The 21662-nt window shown below is 35.4% G+C and overlaps 1 protein-coding gene across 3 annotated transcripts in view; it reads left to right on the top strand.

The window, feature by feature from the left end:
- Nucleotides 1-18081, top strand: part of LOC145662299 (phosphatidylinositol 3,4,5-trisphosphate 3-phosphatase TPTE2-like) — a 113536-nt gene extending 95455 nt beyond the window's left edge. For all 3 annotated transcript variants that reach the window (XM_081727724.1, XM_081727726.1, XM_081727725.1), the window contains 3 exons: nt 3250-3345; nt 6828-6901; nt 15953-18081. In XM_081727724.1, the coding sequence (XP_081583850.1) occupies nt 3250-3345; nt 6828-6901; nt 15953-16151 (369 nt within the window). In that variant the 3' untranslated portion in view covers nt 16152-18081. The remainder of the gene's footprint in view (nt 1-3249; nt 3346-6827; nt 6902-15952) is intronic.
- Nucleotides 18082-21662: the final 3581 nt, after the last annotated feature.

Below are 21662 nucleotides of genomic sequence, written 5' to 3' on the forward strand. Positions count from 1 at the left end.
GTTATATGGTATTATTTGTAAGTTTAATATATTTAATGTTAAAATCCTAGCAGTGATTGTTGTGACTAGATGGAAAGAGCTTGTAATGCACCACTTGCCGATAATTCCACAATACAGAGAGTATAATCTTTCGTGGGTGCAGAGGTTGTCTTGAGGTGTGAGGAAGAGGGTCACGTGGCGACAACCAATGTCTGGTACGCTTGGGAGTGTCATAGAAGACCCATTTTTCGTCACCAGTGAGCAAGCGATTCAAGATGGGTGTGTTCAGGGCTGAGTGAGCGAGGACAAACAAGCTGTTACTCGTTGTCCCTTTTGGGTGCCGAAAATGTGTGGAGTACCTACTTGCTTAATTTGTATGACTTTCCTATCCCATGTAGGAAAACATGGAACCTTTCGCAAATTCATCAGACGTTAGAACACTGTTATCCACGATGACTGCTTTCAGTGTCTTGTCATCCAACACATGTGGTCGTCCACTTCGAAGTTCATCCGAAAGTCTCACATCTCCCGAACAGAATTTCTTGAGCAAATACCTAGTGGTATGTTCGTTCACGGCACTCTCCTCAAATACCTGGCATATGTGGCAGCTGACAGGCCCACTTTAAAGTCATACAACAAACGCACGCGAAAGAACTACTTCGATACCTCCATTTCTCTTCGACACTGGACGAGCTATGACTGCTGTATGTGCGCAACGTGCCTATATCACTGAAGGTTGATGTCGGACTAACTCCCGATAGCTTGACAATCACGTGCGTCGTTTCGTTTCCTCTCTCTCAGCGCATGAAACGACAAGAACTTTTATCGTTACCTTGCACTTAGTTAAAATAGGATGAATGAAAGTTGATCACAATAATAATGTAATAGAAATTCTTTACAACTAAAAATAAATGAAAATCAAAATTCTTATCACACTATTGCGAGCGGTGATTATATTCAATGAGAAAAAGCGGAAAGGCTATTACTCACCGCAAAAAATATGTAGCAGAATTTTCTTCTACATGCAACAGGTAGCGCTTTCGTAATCTGCTACTTCCTTCATCATCATGTGGTGAACATGTTTGAAACAAATATCCTTCCTAAATTTCTTTATATTAGATATTTTCGATATGCTGATACTACTTTGATTTTGTACAAGGACCCTCAAGAAGTAAATAAACTGTTCGATGAGTTTAATCAAATTCACCCTAGAATAAAATTTACGAAGGAGCTTGAAGAAAATGGTGCTCTTAACTTTCTTGACATTACCATTAAAAGACATAACAATAAATTCTTTACTTCGGTATACCGCAAATCTTCTGCTGGTACAAAATATATCAACTTCAAATCATAACATTCATGGCTTCAGAAATTAAATGTTTGGAAAAAGTTTTTTTTTAGGAGAGCTCTTTTACTTTCAGACCTCTCTGAGGATCTCAACAAGGAAATACAGTATTTATTACAAATTGGACAGGAAAATGGTTTCCAAAAATCGTTATTGTTAAAATGGTACAAACAGGTACAACAGGAGATTGTCGGCACCCACCATAAACCAACAACAGATGACGTAACTGACAGATGGATTGGTGTCCCTTTGATTCCACATTTTTCAATATAAACTAATTATTTGCTGAGCAAAACTATATATTTTCATTAAAATTCAACACGTGTTACAGTTTCGCCAACTAACTCTTTGGCTTCATCAGACACTATGTGATACAGGATAACTGTACAATCGTATATACATACAACAGCTAAGATATCTTTCTTCTGATTGATGAAGCCAAAGAGTTAGTTGGTGGAACTGTAACACGTGTTGAATTTTAATGGAAATATATAGTTTTGCTCAGCAAATAATTAGTTTATATTTAATTATAACAAAGCAAAGCTTCTACTTATGGGAATATCACAGTTTTCAGCAAAAATCAAAAAGATTCTGCAAAGACACAGCATCAAAATTTCAGAAAATTAATCCAAAATCTATAGATAAATACATAACCAATTTTAGAGCATTTTTACTGACCCTTTACAAAGCAGTGGCGTCCATCGGGTGAAATGTCAGTGTGATAAAGAGTATATAGGCCAAACAAAAAGGAACATTTGTACTAGAATAACTGAGCACGTTCGTACCTCGAAATCTCGTAATCCGTAACAATTATCTGGTCTAGCAACGCATCTTAGAGATTATAACCATCATACCGCGGAATCATGTTTGATTGAAAAAGCAAAAAGAGCAACGGAACGAAAAATTAAAGAATCATATTATATTCACAAAGAAAGGCCCTTACTTAATCTGGATAGAGGAGAAATAAATATTATTTGGAGTAATCTTTTCACTACATACTTTCACCATTTGGAAAGCAAGAACAGAAAACAGTGAACAGGAGTGAACAATGTCAGTGAGTTTCCATTCCCGTGAGTTTTAATGTTTGACAGAAGATTTGGTTTTTTACATATCCTAACTTTTTAACCATTTTTAACCATCCTTCATGTTTTTTTTATCCTTTTTGAAGTCTACCACAGGCTGATGAAGGAAGTAGCAGCTTCCGAAAGCGCTACCTGTTGCATGTAGAAGGAAATTCTGTTCATATTTTTTGCAGTGAGTAATAGCCTTTCCGCTTTTTCTCATCAAAATTCTTATTCTCATCTCGCTGTTGGCCGAGAGTGTCACCCGGTTGTTAAGGCGTGAGAATAGAACGAAGGTTACATTCCCAGTCTCTAATCGAAAATACGCAGTGATTCCAGTGTTGCTGTTCTTTCGATTGCAATTGCGATGTCTTTATTAATTTCGAATATAATTTCAGTGTAGGAATTAAGCAGTGTATGAATTAACTGCCAATAGAATGGTTATTAATTCCTTAACTTTTATTTAAGCTTTAAGAAAGACGCTTTATGTTTTCCACTTCTAATGTTATATTTTGCTAACTCTAATCAGGTGTCTCCTTTGACGAACTCCTATCCCGAAGAAAGGGCGTAACCCTTTGACCGGCTTAACACCTCCCCCCCCAAAAAAACGAACTCCTACAGCACTTACCGTGATGCTCTGCGCTTTCGGCCTCGAGCGAAAAGAAACTCACATTATATATAAGGTAGAAATTAGAATAGCAATAAATTTCATATGGAATTGGTGTATCTTTCACCCTTAAAAAGAAAAGAAAAAATGCTTAGTTTAGAGGTGGTCGTTTTCAAGATTGTTGCCTGATAACGAATTTCAGTCTGTGTACAGCTGTTAAAATTTTAAAAAAATATAATAGGATGCTTTGGTTTCAGGCTAGTTACTCTACTGACACTGACACCTTGAAAGTATTACTGCAACACTGTCCAATACTGAGGGGTGACATTCGAATGCTTTATCGTTGTTCGTCTGTAAGTAAATACATTTTACTTCCTTTTTAAAATCCTATCAGTATTGAAATTATTACATATTAATTAGTATGTTTAATTATTGTTCCTTTTTCTTGCGTTTTCCGCAGACACTGATGGCGGCTCTTTAGTAGAGGCACTTTCGATTTGCTGTAGTTTACAGCATTGTCAATAACTATGGGATTCTAATTCGCGTTCTTGGGAAAACGGAAATTATAAATAAATAAGGCAAGGTAGTGAGTAGTAATATTATATGTAAGAAAAGTAAAATAATGTAAACATAGCTATAATTATTGAGTTTAAAAAATCGAGAAAATAGAACGGAAAAGAGGTAGGCAGAGAAAGGGCACGTAAGATTTAGATACAAATGTGATCAGTCAAACTAATTTGTGTAATACAGAAATAATTAGAGGTAAATAATTGAAAAAAAGGTTATCTTTTATAAAATAATAAGAAAATAAAGTAACACGACTTAGCGTAGGTTGGGTTTCATAGTATTTTGCTTGTGCTATATATATATATATATATATATATACAGAGTCGGATCCAGGATTGTCTGAGGGGAGGTGATCAATAACTACCAAAATAACCCTTCACACTGAAACTCTTCAAAATGGCATGTGACAATATTCTTTACCCCTGACAACACTGATGCATAGAACGGAGGCAAGTATTTTAAAGAGGGTCGCAAGTGTTATGCAGGAAAAAATGTTCTTCTCTCCCCCTGGCTTCTGTTTTCTTCCCTACTTGATAAATGTTATATTGTTTTGCTTTGTGAATCCTTTTCCTTCAACCTTTTGAAAACCCTTTTCCTTTAACTTTTGCAAAGTTCTGTTTTCTTTTAAGCCCCAAACGGAAACATGATGGCAGAAAGTTTCGTAAAGTGTCGGTATTTTCACTTATAATTTCTCATTATAGATAGTGTATATTTACAACGGAGGGGGGAATGCACGTGCACTTTTGCACCCACCCCCCTAAATCCGGCACTGTGTATATATAATATTAAATAAAACGCAAACTTGTTTCAAAAGAATGCCTGACAAATATCCCATGGCTGTGGTAGCACACCCACTTGCACGTTGGTCAAAATTTTCGATTACGGATTTTTGTAATTGAGGTTCAGTTTCCACAGTGATACGCCGACCCTCCTTCAGGTTAAAAAAAAAAAGTTACAGGCACCATTGATGTCATATTAAAGCGTTATGATCTCTTATCAACGGTTTTTCTTTACAAGCCGACTTTGTATGTGCTTGTCATATGACTCGCGGCTTACTGTGATTATCGACACAGGCTGTGGGAAGTGCTGCTTGAGTTCCTCATTTACTTGCACCGCAGTCGCACACGGTTTAATCCGGATTAACACTCCGCGGGTCCTGTCACTGAGGGTTTTCTTCCGACCACTGTTCCCCTCCGCCAATATGTTTTTGTTGTGATTTTTGTAGGCTGTGTGTCATCCCCGTTGACACCGTTCCTGGTGATACACCCAGCACACTTATTACCATCGGCACGCTTGCTTCACATAACCGAGCGCCAACAACTTGTCCGCTTTGGAAATCAGAGATATCACCCATTTTACATTATCAACGTGGTCTCAGTTCAGTGCACACTGCCATTCTACTGTTTTTTATGGACTGTGCCTAACACATCATCACCAAGACCCTACCTGATCGTTTCCAATCCAGACATCTGACGTTTTTCCGACTCCAGGTGTTTTCATTAAATTGATAAGGATTGTACACTCAGTCCAAAATTATTGTCGCGTGTCTATAAATATGTTGTTGTAGGGGTATAATTTGATAACGAATTCGCCCGATATTTCTTACAAGAAGACATTTATATTCTTACAAGAAGATATGCGACAATCATTTTGGACATAAGTGTACATACTGTCAACTAATTCCAAGCAGCGTGACAAACTGAAGATAGTTACAGAAGCTTCGGATGCGTCCTATGTATAATGGCTACACTATATTTCAAGTAGTTTGATATTTAGAGTTTTTTAAAATCTATAATTACTGTTCCCTTAACATACCAGAAGAAAAATCCCACCAGAAGCTGAAATATAGTACTAGAGTCTTACGGAGAAATGGCCATATTATTGTTTTCTTATTGGATGAAACCAGTAGATTTATTGGCGTAAACACGATAGTTCATAAAACATGAAGAAGGAAATTACACATCTTAGGGGGCTGTTCTGGTCGACACACAATTGATGAACTTTTACAAAAATAATATTTATGTATGGATTATATTAATAATAATATTTTGTTCTCTCTTTCGACACATGTGAACGTTTTCATACCGAACTGATTCGGAAAAGACAATAGTTAAGTTCATACGTGGCGTGTTCAAAAAGTAACCTCCGATTAATCATTGTGTGTGAACTAGTGAGAGCAGCGCTACCATCTTTGCCCAGACATGCACGGTAGATCAGTCTGCATCCAGCCGTGGTAGAATGAAGGTTGTCTGATCTCTAATTCCATTTTTATATCGTCTCAAAATGTGTGCTGCAATAGAAAACCCCGCCAAGTGCGAGGTGTGAGCTTTTATACGTTTTCTTACGGTAAAACGATGTTTGGCAGCAGCAATTCATTGGGAACTTTGTGTCGTGTGTAGACCAAGCGTAATGAGTGAAGAAGTTGTTTGTGAATGGGTTCGTTCATTTAAAAGTGGACAAAGAAACATTCATGACGAAGAGAGGAGTGGCAGGCCATCAATGGTCACTGATGAACTCGTTTAGAAAATTGATGGAAAAGTTCGTGAAAATCGACGTTTCACAATCTCAGAGCTTTCCGATGAGTTTTCACAAATTGTGATAATATTATCATCTCTTCATGCATATGAAGTGACTGGGATCTCAGCGCTTTGGTGATTGTTGAGAAGCTGAAAGATGCAGTCACAGGCTGACTCAAGGCACAGGCGGGAGATTTTTATGCGGATGGGATTTCTAAGCTAGTACAGAGATATAAGTGCTTGAATATTTATGGAAACTATGTTGAAAAATAGAGCAAAAGCAGTGGTTTTCAGATGTATATAATAAATTATTCTTATTTACTTTGGTATTTCTTTTTTAACCAATCGGAGATTACTTGTCGAACGGCCCTCGTATGTGGCTAATAATGTAAATGAAGGAACTTAAAATATCATTATAAAACAGATTCAGGTCACAAGTAAATAACATTATTTTTTATTATTGTCCTATGTTCAGAATCTCGAAATGTTTCTTTAAAAGTTTTTCTCACGCTGTAGTGAGTTTCTACAATAATAACGCGTTATTCTTTCAATGTTCGTATTTAGACACATGACTATTAATCTCAAGGTGCCACCATGACAGCTGTCATGTTTTCAATGCTGCCTAAAGAACAAGAACAAATAAAATACATAAATAACGCACATTTCAAATCTTGCACTCTTATTAGGATATATGTTTCAGTGTCACGATCAGTGTTTAAATATTTATACTTTTTCCCCCTTTCTTTTTCTAGAAAGTTGTACCCCGTGGCTACGAAAATGCGGCATTTTTTTATTGGTTTCATACTGGATTTATTCAAAACTACCGGTAAGTAGTGGTGTGCAACAGATTCAAATTTTGAAAATGTTTTCTATACCCACAGTCGCTAATTTCTTCAGGGTAAACACAGACAGAAGGTCAATTGCTGATAGATGCTACAGGATACATGATAACTCAGTTATGAATAGCCTTACCCTGTGTCACGAAGTAGCGTAACTTCAATGAAACAGTAGCACTGTGCACTAACATCTTTGTTTCAAGTGTTTAAATAATTTCTTATTAGAAGGTCCTGCAATCCTGCAGGACAGTTACATATTCATTTTGTCCAAGACTGTGTATGATGTTTTAAGCTGAAATCACTTTCCACAACATTTCTTTCATTTGCTGAGAAATAAGAACCCAAAAAGCCAAAGTGCAATGCATTTCTTCTCTTTTCTATAAAGAATAGTACATGTTCATCTCTCATTTTTAGACCTCAGCTGTCGCGTAAACAGTCAGGCACCAGCAACGTTTGATATCTCATACTTAAAAAATAAAAAAAAAAAGAAAAAAAGAAAAAGAAAAGAAAACGCTTTGTTACTTACTCCGTATGAGTAAATGCTTTGTGTGATTTCTAAAATCAGGTAACCTAAGGAGCAAGCGTCCACCATCAATTTCAGAATAACCAAATGTTATTTAATTAGACTAAATTGTTGTGTTTTTAATTTGTGAATTAACCTTTAGTAACCTCATTACATTTTCATCAAAGTGAATTAGTCACACTGAATCTGACTGCATAGGAAAGTCTTTCTCTTATGAATTAATATTTCTGAAGCATAAAAAACTAATTCCCATACATCCCATCCCCACTAAAAACTCATATTAAACTAATTTCCATAATTCCACTAAAACCTTAAGGTAATGTTCAACATGATTAAGAGTAGTACGTTGGTAAAGGAGTACGTCTATTGCTGTTAGGAAAAGACAGATAATAAATGCAATGTAATGTTTTACGTAAACAGTACGTAAATAAATAACAACTTATTTCAGCAAAATAAAACCTTTCAATTGTTATTGGGAACGAAAAGTGCTTTTACCATCTACCGACCCGAGGCGAGGTTATGGGACTCCCTGTAATCGTGGTGAAATGCATAAATACGTGAACCTCTGAAATCCACTTCTGTCATCATATTTGTCAATGCATGATCTTACATGTTGAATTGTGAAAGCTAGCTGACTTCAGTGCTTGGCAACGAGTTCAAAGACGGAATTACATAGCAGTTTTACATATAAATAATTCATTAATTAATCACAATTTAGTTTTGAAATATCCATCATTTCCTTTCGCTGTTCGTTGAATGTCTTTTGAAGAATATTGAACTAAAAGTACAATCACCGTCAAAGTTTAACGATGATATTGATGAGCGTCCGTGACATTATTTTGATCTGCTTAATGGACTGATATATATGTCTTGTCTTTGAACAATATATAAGTTAAATAAAAATTAAAATTTAAAGAGTTGGTGATCATTTTAAGACTATATGTCATTAACCATACATTATATTGTTGCCTTGCTAGTGTCATACTAAAGAGCTTAATCGGAATATGTTTCAGTGTCAGTTTTACTTCAGTAGGTGGCATGGTTTTCTTACATCGTCAGTTTTTTTTTCTTTCTTTCTTTTTAGGTTAAAACACACACACATTACGCATGTAGTTTTACCCTCTAAATAACTAACTCGATGGCTGTGGAACCGGGAGGTTCAATGCCGCGTTCACAAAAGCCCTCCCTGACTTTTGTCCTTAGCCAACTGGATCCAGTTTCTACTTTGTGTCTATTTCTTGGAGATCCATCTTAATATGTCCTCCCATCTGCGCCTAGATTTTCCTAATGGACGTTTTCCGATTGGATTTCTAATTAAAACTTGGAAAGTGTTCCTACTTTTTTCCATTCTGTCTACATTAGAGATGCAAGGGCTCGGAAAAAAACCGGCTTTTTTGGAAAAAAACTCGGTTTTTTCTGCTTTGCTTTTTTGCTTCGGAAATTTTGGGCTTTTTTCAAAATACTGCTTTAAATTGATAAAACAGACTTTGTATCGCTTCTCTATAACACAAAAAATCATTTAATTAGTGGTTGATGCTGATAATAATATAAAACATCGAAAATAAACTATGAATTTCGAAAAAATATTTCAAACAATTTTTTTTCAACATATTTACATTATGAATTCCACAGGATTAACCAATGTATATAATAAGAATTTTTTAACCTCCTATATACAAAAGTAAGCAGAGTTGGCAAGAACCGTGGTTGTTTTTGAATATGCCAAAAACCCGTTTTTTGGGGGATGTTTAAACCAGGCTTTTTTGGTTTAAACCAGGCTTTTTTGACTTAGATTTTTTGCTTTATGTATTTATATTACATATTCACAGAAATAGCCTAAGTTTGTTTCGCCTTGATGTTATTATGCAACAGCGGGGTTATGCCGGAAGAACTCCCATAAGCTTAAAGAAGTGCGGTCAGTAAATTTCTTAAGTTGAGAATCTCCCGCCCTAGCCATTGGGAAAATCCCGTCATTACTTGAAATGTAAGACAATAACGGGAAAATCCTGTTATTGCTTTGCATGTAAAATTTAAAGGTCAACGTACCATAATCAGTACGCTAAAACTGAGGTATTAAATTACAAATTTAGTACCGGTACGTAGATATCATTGAAAGTCCAATCCAAGCTAATGTTGGAAGCTACGTAGGCAATCGAGAAATTTTGCCAATTTCTATCAATATATTTAAGCAATATTGGCTTCTTTATAAAACAACACGCATTTAGGCATGTAGAAATATACAATTTGGTTTGTTTTGTATATTTAGGCTTAACATCCTTACGAAATACCGAGGTTATCAAGGAGAAGACTTTCGCTTAAACTGACATCCGAACCGCTACTTGGGTTACGCATGAAAGAAGGATTGTGGTTCGACCGAGAATTGAACATGGGACACCTTGATTAAAAGGTGAAAGGGAAATAAAACTATTGCAGGTGGTTTGATATCTGGAAACGTTACCATGAAGTTCACACGATTCGCATTTTTCATTCTTTTTATTTTTGTGGTTTAAACCAGTTATTAAAAAAAATAGTTGGTGTAAATCAGCCAACCCTAAAAGTAAACACTTCTTTTTAAAGAATACACAAATAACTAGCAAAATAGTATGTAGTATTTTTACTTCAAAATATTCCATACCCTCTTTTTGAAACAAAATAAAATTAAAATAAAACATAAGAGAAATACTTAGATTTATATGATACACTTAAAGGCTGCACATCTAGAGCTTTTGGTTCTGTATATTCTTGAAATTCTACAGTTAAGTTTTATAGAACCACCATCACAGTTTACCCAATCCTCAAGTTTTCTGAATTTTTAACAAGAGGGATTCAACATATCATTACGGAACTCCCCCCCCCCAAAAAAAAAAAAAAAGACTATGGAATATATTTAAGTTAAGCTAAATACAACTGCACAACAAACATGACTGAGTGATTAGCTTTTGCTCTTCTGTCGGGAAGTCCGAGATTCAACCAGCATTCGACCATTCTGACAAAGCTTTTCTTCATTCCATCTGTGAATGTAGAAATAGTGCGTGTACTGTGAGTTGGGCGACTTCCTTTTTTATTGTTTTTAAATCGTTATTATTACTAATTACCAGCAGTGACGGTTTTGCGAAGGTTAGGGGGGCGGTCTTTCGGACTGAAGCCCGTTCCCCAAAGTTACGGAATGTCTGCAACAAACGAAATATCTATTATTTATGCCTTTACTCATAAACTTTAAGCTCCCGTCAAATAAAAATTACGAATGTTTAAAAAAACTAAACATTAGTAAGAAACTCTTCCCAAAATACTTTTCTAAATCCGCCACTGATTCTCAGTATAAAATGATTTTTAAAGTTGTATCCGGAAGATTATTGCTAAACATATAAACGAAACGAAATATTAGTTATGCCTGTACTCATAAACTTCAAGCACTTCCCAAATAAAGTTAGGACTTTTTAGGAAACGAAACAATCAGAAAAAACCCTCCTAAAGTACTTTTCTAAATCCGCTGTGATTATTTGTATAAATTGGTATTCAAGGTTGTGTCCGGAAAATTATTGCTAAATCACTTCACAGCTACAGTATAACAGAAATGTGGAAGTACGGTTTGACGGATATATTGAAAAACGTACGCTTTGACGGATAAATAGAAAAACGGGCAAGTTTAACTTTTGCGCTAGAAGCTAGAGTACTAAAAGCTCTTAGAAATGAAACACGGATGACAAACTAGAGAAGAAAAAAGATGTCGATAACTCAAAAGTTAAAATAAAGTTAAATAGCCTCTAAAATTACCCTCAAATACTACATTCTTCATGTTAGCTTTAATTCGTAAAACATGTGCTCCATCCATCTTGATGGTGAATTTCAGAGCGAAATATCACATTCAGGTCATGGAATTCTTATCTAACTATAGAATATACTATAAGAAAGCTATTTAGATAGAAAAATCATGAAGTTGAAAAAAGCCAAAATTTCCAAAATTCTCGTTTTTTTTTCCCAAAAAAGCCGGCTTTTTATGTGAAAAAAAAACATCGATTCAAAAAAGCCGGCGTTTTTGCATCTCTAGTCTACATGGCCTGTCTACTTGAGCCTCGTGGACTTGATGACTCTAGCAATGTTTGGTAAACGGTATAAATTCTGCAGTTCCTCGTTACGAAGTTTCCGCCATTCCCCATTCTTGTTCCTCTTGGGTCCGAATATTCGTCTCAGGATTTTATTCTCAAATACTTCCAGTCTACGATCTTCCCTCAGACTAAACGACCATGTTTCGCAACTATACAACACAACAGGCATGATTATCGTTTTGTATATTTTAAGCTTCCAATTCCTGGACAGAATTTGCGACAAGAAAAAATTTTGAACTGAATAATAAGAATTCTCTGCTTTCATTCGACATTTAATTTCTTTGTGGATATGACTTTGGTCTGTTAATATTGATCCTAGATATTTGAAAGTATCCACTTTATCAATGTATTATTTTATATGTTGAGGCATCTATAATTTACAGTATTACGATATTGGTGAATTTCCATGTATTTAGTTTTTTCTGCATTTTCTCTGAAGTTTTACACTTACCCTTATTATTTTCTTCAACTGAATAAGATTTATCTTACGAGGAAGGTCCATAAACCGTGAGAGTTGAATTTTGATGAAAATTTGTGACAAGATTCAGTTCGAGTTGGTAAGTAACGTAGTAATAGTCACTCGATGCGCAAATGCTTCGTTGAGCTGCTACACCGACGCCATCTTGAAATCCAGTAGGCAATGTACAAGAATATCCTTTTGGTACAAAAATGAAAAAGCTTTTGACAGATCTGACTTCAGTATTGTAAATCAAGGTAGAGCATCTATATGTGGGAGTACTTCCAGTGCATGATCGCCATCTTGAAGAGCGCCATATTGAATCGCAGTCAAATATGATAAATGGCAAGGGGATCATGTGGGGTATCAAATAGCACTGGAATTTACTCCTGAATCCATTCCCGCAACCAAAGTTTACATATCTGTTTTCACGTCAGAGTTAAGAGCTCTCTTACCCACAGGGATATATAAAAACTGTGCGAGTTAGACTTGTGTTATGAAACACGGTCGTGCGAGCACTTGCAAGATTTTAACTAATGCAGTACATTAGCCGCTATACCAATCAAATCTTGAGACTAGTAAGAGAAATCGTTAATTAAATTGAAATGCCTGTAGTGAAAAATGGAATAGAAGCACTGTAACAAATTATACATATTTCAAAGTGCGCTATATATATGAGTGTGTGTGTATGTTGCGATTATGCAGAGCATTTAAATGCTGTAATATAAGTTAGGTGCAACGGCATATATGACTTTACAAGAATATGTCTTGAAGTTATTAGAAAATTAATAGAAAAATTATTAGAAAAATAATACAAACTGGTGCACATAAGCAAATATTAACCTACTAACCTTTTGCTCTTCCGTTGTGGTGATGGAGATCCAAAACACACAGCATTATGGAGGAGTGCAAACACTTAACAAATGCCTTTCGTCACAATCTTATGACTACAGACACTATTTTCTACTAGTCTCCAGAACATTTGTAAATGAATCAACTATTGCTCCTGTTATGTACCCTCATTTCTGCCATGCATATGCAAGCATGTCGTTTAGGACTGGCGCACAAAATTGATGATACAAAACAGAATGCATTTTCTTTATGAACATTCTGCCATATAACTTGTACACCATACAAGTGAACACCTGCTACAATTAGTTATTTATCACAGTTTTGATATGAAAACTAGTCTTGCCCTTATTTTAAGCAAGTGTTTTATCGTTAAAGGTGGAAAGATGCAAATATTTAATTATTTAACATTGGAGGGAAAAGCAAGAAAGAGGCTTGTTTTATGGATTGCAACTTGGTATTGAATCGTGTAATATTTATTGCCATCTATTTTTAGCAGGTGTGTATGCATTCTCTTATCAGTAATAGCAGAACAGACACAAGAAAAGTGAATTCTAAGTTTCCAGGTGTATCTTCTTCTAAAAACTGGCTGTGAACTGATAATTTAAATCCACTCCATTGTTCAATGCGGCAGCAATAAATCGATTGTATTTAGACAAACTGACAATAAATACATTAAAGTATTTTAACTTTGTAATATGCACGGTAAATTATAGGTTGTCAAATATGAGTATTGGAAAAGAATGCAATATTCTGCAATAATGATGGTCTTTGCGTAAGGTTTCAAGATTCGAGAAGAAAACTTAACACACTATAATGGACCATGTAAAATTGCCTAAAATAGATATTTGGTTTGATACAGTTTAATGTCCCACATTTATGCCTGCTACGCTAAAGGAGACGTGGACCTACTGATTATAGTGGAATCCGAATCATTTTGGTCGTTCAACTAATATGCACCACTTTATATCATTTTTCAAATATATATCCGAACAATCCGTTTGGTATTCTCTGCTCGTCAAAACTATTAGGCATGTGTTTCATCGACCAGCAGTCTTTTCCATCGCAGTTTGAAATAGGTATAACTTGTAGGATGCTGCTATTCCATTTTTCACTACAGGCATTTAAATTTAATTAACGATTTCTCTTACTAGTTTCAAGATCGGATTGGTATAGTGGCTATTGTACTGCATTAACTACTGCATTAGTTAAAATCCTGCAAGTTCTCGCACGACCGTGTTTCATAACACAAGTCTAACTCGCACAGTTTTTATATATCCCTGTGGGTAAAAGAGCTCTTAACTCTGACGTGAAAACAGATATGTAAACTTTGGTTGCGGGAATGGATTCAGGAGTAAATTCCAGTGCTATTTGATACCCCACATGACCCCCTTGCCATGTATCATATTTGACGGCAATTCAATATGGCGCCTTTCAAAATGGCGATCATGCACTGGAAGTACTCGCACATATAGATGCTCTACCTTGATTTACAATACTGAAGTCAGATCTGTCAAAAGCTTTTTCATTTTTGTATCAAAAGGGTATTCTTGTACATTGCCTACTGGATTTCAAGATGGCGTCGGTGTAGCAGCTCAACGAAGCATTTGCGCATCGAGTGACTATTACTACGTTACTTACCAACTCGAACTGAATCTTGTTACAAATTTTCATCAAAATTCAACTCTCACGGTTTATGGACCTTCCTCGTTAGTCGTGCGAGACCCGACGGAAGCTCATGCGGTTCGAATCCTACTTTCATATGTAGGTTCACGTCTCATATCGTCTCGCTGCTAAACAGGACGCTAAACTTTCATCATCCATCAGTAAGATCCATTGATTGGTAGTCTCATCTTTGGAAACTTATTTTTTCGTTTAACGGTAATAATGTAGAATATACACTACCGCTCAGAAGGTTTCGAACACCCTAGATTTCTGTAAGCATTTACTCTGACCCTATTATTTTGGCACGAGAACTGGACCGCCTTGCATCAAACGTACTCTTGCTTAAAGTATAGAATTTGACGATAGTTGAATTGAGGTCTAAGAGGTACTGCAGATGATATGTCAAATTGTAATTCTTAAAATTGAAACCAAAACGACAATTTGACATAGATATTGCATAGTATAAACAATAGTGTGGAAGATGAGGCAAGATATTAGTTTTGTTTGGAAGGTGTAGACATAGAGGGTCAGTGCAGTGACAAAAATTTGAAAGAGAAAGTAGTTTTCCAACTTTTGAAGTTCTCTGTACCTTATACATATGCAGGCTTTAAGAAAGTTAAAAACGCCATTCTTTGAAAAATGTTTAGGGCGGTCAATATACATCCTTCTCTGCTCAATTGTCACTCAGTGGAAGCGTAGATGTAATGCTAGTCGTTACTATTTCAATGAGCAACAATGAAACATACGATACCCCAGGGGCGGATCCAGGACCGACTTCTGGGGGGGGGGCAGTGGGTTGTCATACTGCTACTTTTAAGGGCTCCAAACTTTGGGATGGGTTTTATTTATATATATAAAATAAGAAAGTTTCCTCTTCTGGGGGGGGGGGCGATCCCCCCCTGGATCCGCCCCTGCAATACTCTCGTAAGCACTTGTCAAAGCATGGTATTTTTGGTGTTTTAAACGTTAGCATATCAACAAGAAATAAAGAACTGCACAATTTGGAATGCTACTTTCTCTTTCAAATTTTTGTCACTGCATTGACCCTCTATTTCTACACTTTTCGAACAAAACTAATATCTGGTCTCACCTTGCACATTTCTGTTTATACTATGTAATATCTATATCAAATTGTCTTTTTTTTTTTTTTTTTTGGTTTCAATTTTAATAATTATAATTTTACATATCATCTGCAGTACCTCTCAGACCTCGATTCAACTGTCGTCAAATTTGATGCCACAGGCAGGAGTACCTCTGATGCAGGGTGGTAAAGTTCTCGTGCCAAAATAATCACAGTAGATACTTACAAAAATCAGGAGTGTTCGAAAACTTTTGAGCTGTAGTGTATATTATACGATATTAAAGGGAAGAACTTTCTGAATTAACTGCTAAGATCATTCTTTAAGTGATTTATATTATAACTATATACATTTTATTTAAGACTACACTTGCGGAGAGAGGAATTGGACAACCCACACAGGGAGAAGCGTTGGCACTGCTGGAAGCCTGAATTTTATGTGGAGACAATATTTGCTCCTGCAGATGAAGATTTGGTATCACAAAAAAGCTTTTCAAGATCTCACTATTCCTTCGCACTGCACTTATTAGGACGAAGAACCCATGAGGTTGAGGAGTCATGAGGGTGGGTTTGGATTTAATCCAAACCATTGAGTGAGTATAATTGCAAATACGTATCGAGTTATGCGTTAGTAATTTTTATCAAATGAGATCTAAAACAATGTCATTTCATTGAAAAAAAAAATTATAAAGAAATATTTATGTAATACGTACATTGCTATATAATGTAATTTCACGTACTTCTTCGTATGTGCATATTTCTAAGGATCTTCTTCAAACTATTTGTACGGATTGTGTGTAGATTTTATTTTTGATATCTCGTGTTATATTGTACATTTATTTCACTGACAATCATGATCTTTGCAAATTACTTACTCATGAAAAGTTACATAAAAACATGATCTAGTGCTGTAATGGAAGGATTAATTCCCTCCAATACTTGATATGCCAGTTAATATCGTCATTAGTGTTATTTTTATATCTTGTCAGATGATGAAGTTCATTAACGTTATATAATGATACATATATATTTGAAGTATTTATTCAGTACCATATTTTATCCGTTGAAAGCAAGGTATGTATTTTTATATCAATTTTATATTCCATAGACATATTATATTTGACTTTACTGTGACAAAGCAATGTGTGTATATATGTATGAAATAATTTACTTATTGCAATCAATTTGTTATACTTTTATACGTATTTTCCAGTTATAGATTTCAATATTTGCAGATCATTCATATTGTATTTTCTAACTTATTGTATGTTGTAAAATCAGATGTAATTTTATATATATATACCACTGCAGTCAATAAGTTCGTGCACCGGACGTAGTGTGGCGCTAGTGGTGTAATACAGTTGATAAATGACGTCCTGGAGGAAGCAGTGGAAGTTTGTCTCTCGACCCAGCAAGAGACAGTTGTGTCCATAGGGTGTAAATAGAGTACTGTCTCTGTTGTGAAAGGAGTTGAATGTTCCCCGGCGGACTTGGAGAATGTCGTAGTTTGAGAATGTCAGGCAAACATCAAGTCACTTTGTCGTAAGCGTTCTAAACTTGACGCAGGAAGAACTTGATGTTGTTACACGACAGCGCTCCTGCACGTCGCTCTCTCTTTGTCCAGGAGGAGCTGGCAAGGCAACAGATCACAGTTTTGCCACATCCTTCATACTCACCTGATCTCGCACCATGCGATTTCGATCTCTTTCCCTGCTTGAAAGCTGAGTTACGAGGACGTCGTTTTCCCGTCTCTCTCCCGAAGAGATCATCACTGCCATAAAGGATGCCCTACGAGAGATGTTTGCTAACGCCAACATTTTTCAAACATATTTTCAACGGTTCTACGAACGTTGGCAAAAATGTATCGCTGCCAACGTTGACTATTTTGAAGGTCAGTGTTGATCTGTTTTAGTGTCTGTGTGTGTGGACGTTTACACCGAACACAGCAACCGTGACGACATCTGGATTCTGCTGGTTGCCTATAATCTAAGTACCAGTCCACGAATTTATTGACTGTACTAGTGTAATATATATTACGTATAAATATACGTAAATTAATTTCTAGAAATTATCATACCTAATTAAAAATGCAAAGTGTCAATTCTACTGTAATCTATTAAGCATTTTTCATGTTATTTTCCGAATACGTTTTTTTTTAATGCTCCTTTTTTGTAATTGAATTATTATTAATATTTTTCACTTCGTATATCTGTAACCAAGTGGTGAATTCAAGTAAAACGTAGTTTTGTTAAAATATTGATAGATGTGCCTTACTAAAACAATTACATTTTTATTTCTGTCTAGCTATACAAAACAGATGATCAGTTATCATATAATCAACGAATTGTAGTGATAAGGTCAAACGGTTATTTGAATTGTTGAGAAGATTAACTTTTGAACATTCTTTAAATAAAGATACGAAGCACGTTCAGAAAATAAGTGTATTAGATTTTTGTAGTATTAAAAAAAAAAAAAAAAAAAAAAAAAAAAAACTTTTACATGCTTGCATCAGTACGTATGTGAACTATTTTTCCATTAGTCGCCATCCCTCTCGATGCACTTAGTGAAACGAGGAATTACTTTTTTGTATGCCTTAGTCAAAGAAGTCTGCCGCCACTTCTTTTGCCCAATTTTTCGTCTCCACCTTCACTTCGTCATCAGTTGAAAATTTTTTCCCACGCATGTGCATCTTCAGGAAGGTAAACAGATGATAGTCTGAGGGCGCCAGATCAGGAGAATGTGCATATCAGTCAAAATCGACGGTCTTCCACTCCTTTGCTCATCGTGCACATTACTACGATCATTTTTAAATTTACGACACCACTGAAACACACTCGTAAGATTCATAATTCCTTCGCTATAAAGTGATCTGATCTTATCACAATATTGCGAGCGGTGATTATATCCAATGGGGAAAAAGCGGAAAGACTATTAGTCACCGCGAAAATATGTAGCAGAATTTTCTTTTATCAATACATGCAACAGGTAGCACATTCAGAAGATGATCCTTCCTTCATCAGCCTGTGGTAGACTTCAAAAAGGATAAAAAACATGATTAAAAAGGATGATTAAAAAATGGTTAAAAGGTTAGGATATGTAAAAACAAATCTTCTGTTAAACATTAAAACATACGGGAATGGAATCTCACTGACATTGTACACTGCTGTTCACTGTTTTCTGTTCTTGCTTTCCAAATGGTGAAAGTATGTAATGAAAAGATTACTCCAAATAATATTTATTTCTCCTCTATCCAAATTAAGTGAGTTCTTTTCTTTATATAAAAGCAAAAACAGCAACGGAACGAAAAATTAAAGAATCATGTTATATTCACAAAGAAAGGCCCTCAATTAACCTGGATAGAGGAGAAATAAATATTATTTGGAGTAATCTTTTCACTACATACTTTCACCATTTGGAAAGCAAGAACAGAAAACAGTGAACAGCAGTATACAATGTCAGTGAGTTTCTATTCCCATGTGTTTTAATGTTTGACAGAAGATTTGTTTTTTACATATCCTAACCTTTTAACCATTTTTTAATCATCCTTTTTAATCATGTTTTTTTTTTTATTCTTTTTGAAGTCTACCACAGGCTGATGAAGGAAGTAGCATCTTCCGAAAGCGCTACCTGTTGCATGTAGAAGAATATTCTGCTACATATATATATATATTATATATTATATATATTCGGCGAGTAATAGCCTTTCCGCTTTTACTCATTGATTTGATCTTGTTAAAAACTTCAGACGGAAATTTTCCCTTCACGACGAGATAACGGATAACGCTGCGAATCGCGGCAGATTTTTATCGACATCTTTCACGGGGTACGTTACTGTGGCCACAGGTTTGAACGTTCTGATGCGTGATTGGACTCGCTGGAAAGGGTAAGAACTAAGCTACACGGCAGTATGACCAACATAGCAATAATAAATTCCCTCTGCCCACGATTGCCCTAGTACACTTACTTTGTGGACGTGCCTCGTAAATCGCGTACTGTTTTGATTATCCATATTCATCTTCATTGTGGTGTGTGAAAACTTTTCCAAGGATGATGACAGTGGATCGTCAAAACCATATATACAATTCATCTTTATTTGAAGACTTAAAAGGTGAGTCTTTTCAACTATTTAGTATGCATCCAGTATTATCATAAGCAGTTGTTTAAATTGTTATGCTAAAGTTATAATTAGCTGTAGATTTCTGTAGATGAGACAGAAGCAATGTGAAGTTACCACGTTTCGTACTTCCAATCTAGTCGAATGTATAATTGTGAGAAATTTTGCAACATAAACTAGTCATCCGGAAAAAAGAAACTTTTCATTTTCGTAGCATGCTTTTTAATGAAATTAAATAGATTGATTTTAAAATTTTACAAAATCGATTTCGTTTCCTTATCAAAAGAAGTATTATACCGCAGATTGTATTGTAATCAGAATATTTACCTCGATTATTGTTCTTTGTTGTAGTATACGTTGACCTCCCCCCTCCTGCTCCCTCTATTAGCATTTTCCCAGCTCGCGCCGTGTGGACTTTGTGGTGGACAAACATCGTGCTCGTGGGTTTTCTCGGGGTTCTCCCGTTTCTTCCCATTTTCTTCATTCCACCATTTTCACTCATCTCTCATTATCACCGTCTCCTTTAGCCTAACCGGCATAACCGTGGGACGTAAAACTTAAAGATTTTTTTCTATTAGCATTTTTAGATCAATCAAACTTTGTGCGATCTTTCAAACGTTGCTCCATACACACTGAGTTTGACGTATTCGAAAGTTTGAAGTCTGTAATAAATTATAAAGTAATGCAAGTTAATTCTGAATGTTCTGAAGAAGAAAGAAAAAAAACTATTGTTTTAAGTAGCTGTTAATAGGAAAATAACAAATTTTAGAATTTATGCAATATTTGCTTTGATTTTGGGGCTACAATATCTTTTTCAGATCTAAATGTCCGAATTTGCACATGCTAGAAAGTGAAATCCATTATACGATACACTTCTATATCTTACGTATAGTGAGGACTGCATATTGTCGTATTTTATAGTTAGTAATATGTTGCTGTATATTTTATATTATTGGGTTGGTTTTTTGTATTTCTATAGTTTGTGTGATTAATTTTCCCTTTTATATAGTGTACATTATTTGTGAGTGCTTGCATGACAGCATTTTTCCTTCACAATTTTTCATATTAAACTATTAAGTTTTTTTTTTTTACACATTCCTATGGATATTTATGGTTTTTGTATGTGTTTTATACTTTCATGTGGTAATGCATTAAAAACCATGTTGCAAAGATCTTGTAATTTTGTTTCAGGGAAGTATTAGGTAATCACATTTTGTACAGTTATTTTCATTGTAATATTGGTTGGTTTGGAGCTTAACGTTCTTTTTCAGGATCCGAATCACAAAAGTTCTCACTAGGAAGTTCTCACAGTTATGCTAACAATATATCTACCTAGGTGCTCGAGTGTAATCTTGGGTTAATGTTGCATATCACGTTTTTTATACACAATAGACTCCCAATTATCCGTCCTACTTTTCTTTTATCGTAATTAAATAAGGAAGGCAAGGCGTTGCATTGGCAACATTGTCAAGGTACTGGAAGAGGATGTCTGCTACGATCCTCCTACGTGTCGTGTGCTAAATACAAGTTACGACATGAAAAGAGCAGCGTTCTGCTCCTTGTTCATTGTTTCCTCAGTGTGTGACGGACCTCAATACAGTACGCTTGCCGCTGTTCCTGATTATAACTGTACAGTACTGTATTTGTAAATTCTTCTTGAGGTATGCTTAATGAGTTCATAAAACTCCGGCCTGTCCAGCTTTTTAAAATCCGGTCTCCCCCTTCCGCCGCATTAGGCCGGGTACTCGGGAGTCTACTGTATATTGAATGTCGCAATACTTCATAATTCCATTTATTTTTAATTCTTGTTCGCATTTTTCAGTAATTATGTCGCACTTTATAATTTCATATCATAACTTTCATTGTAATATCTCAGCTGGTATCTCTTTAAATATCGCTATTACATATTGAAGGTAGTTTCCGCTAATATACCTAAGTGTTACTAGATAAGAATAACGC

The sequence above is a fragment of the Thermobia domestica genome, chromosome 10 (genome assembly GCF_964235325.1).
Source record: "Thermobia domestica chromosome 10, izTheDome1.hap1.1, whole genome shotgun sequence".
Taxonomy (NCBI): domain Eukaryota; kingdom Metazoa; phylum Arthropoda; class Insecta; order Zygentoma; family Lepismatidae; genus Thermobia; species Thermobia domestica.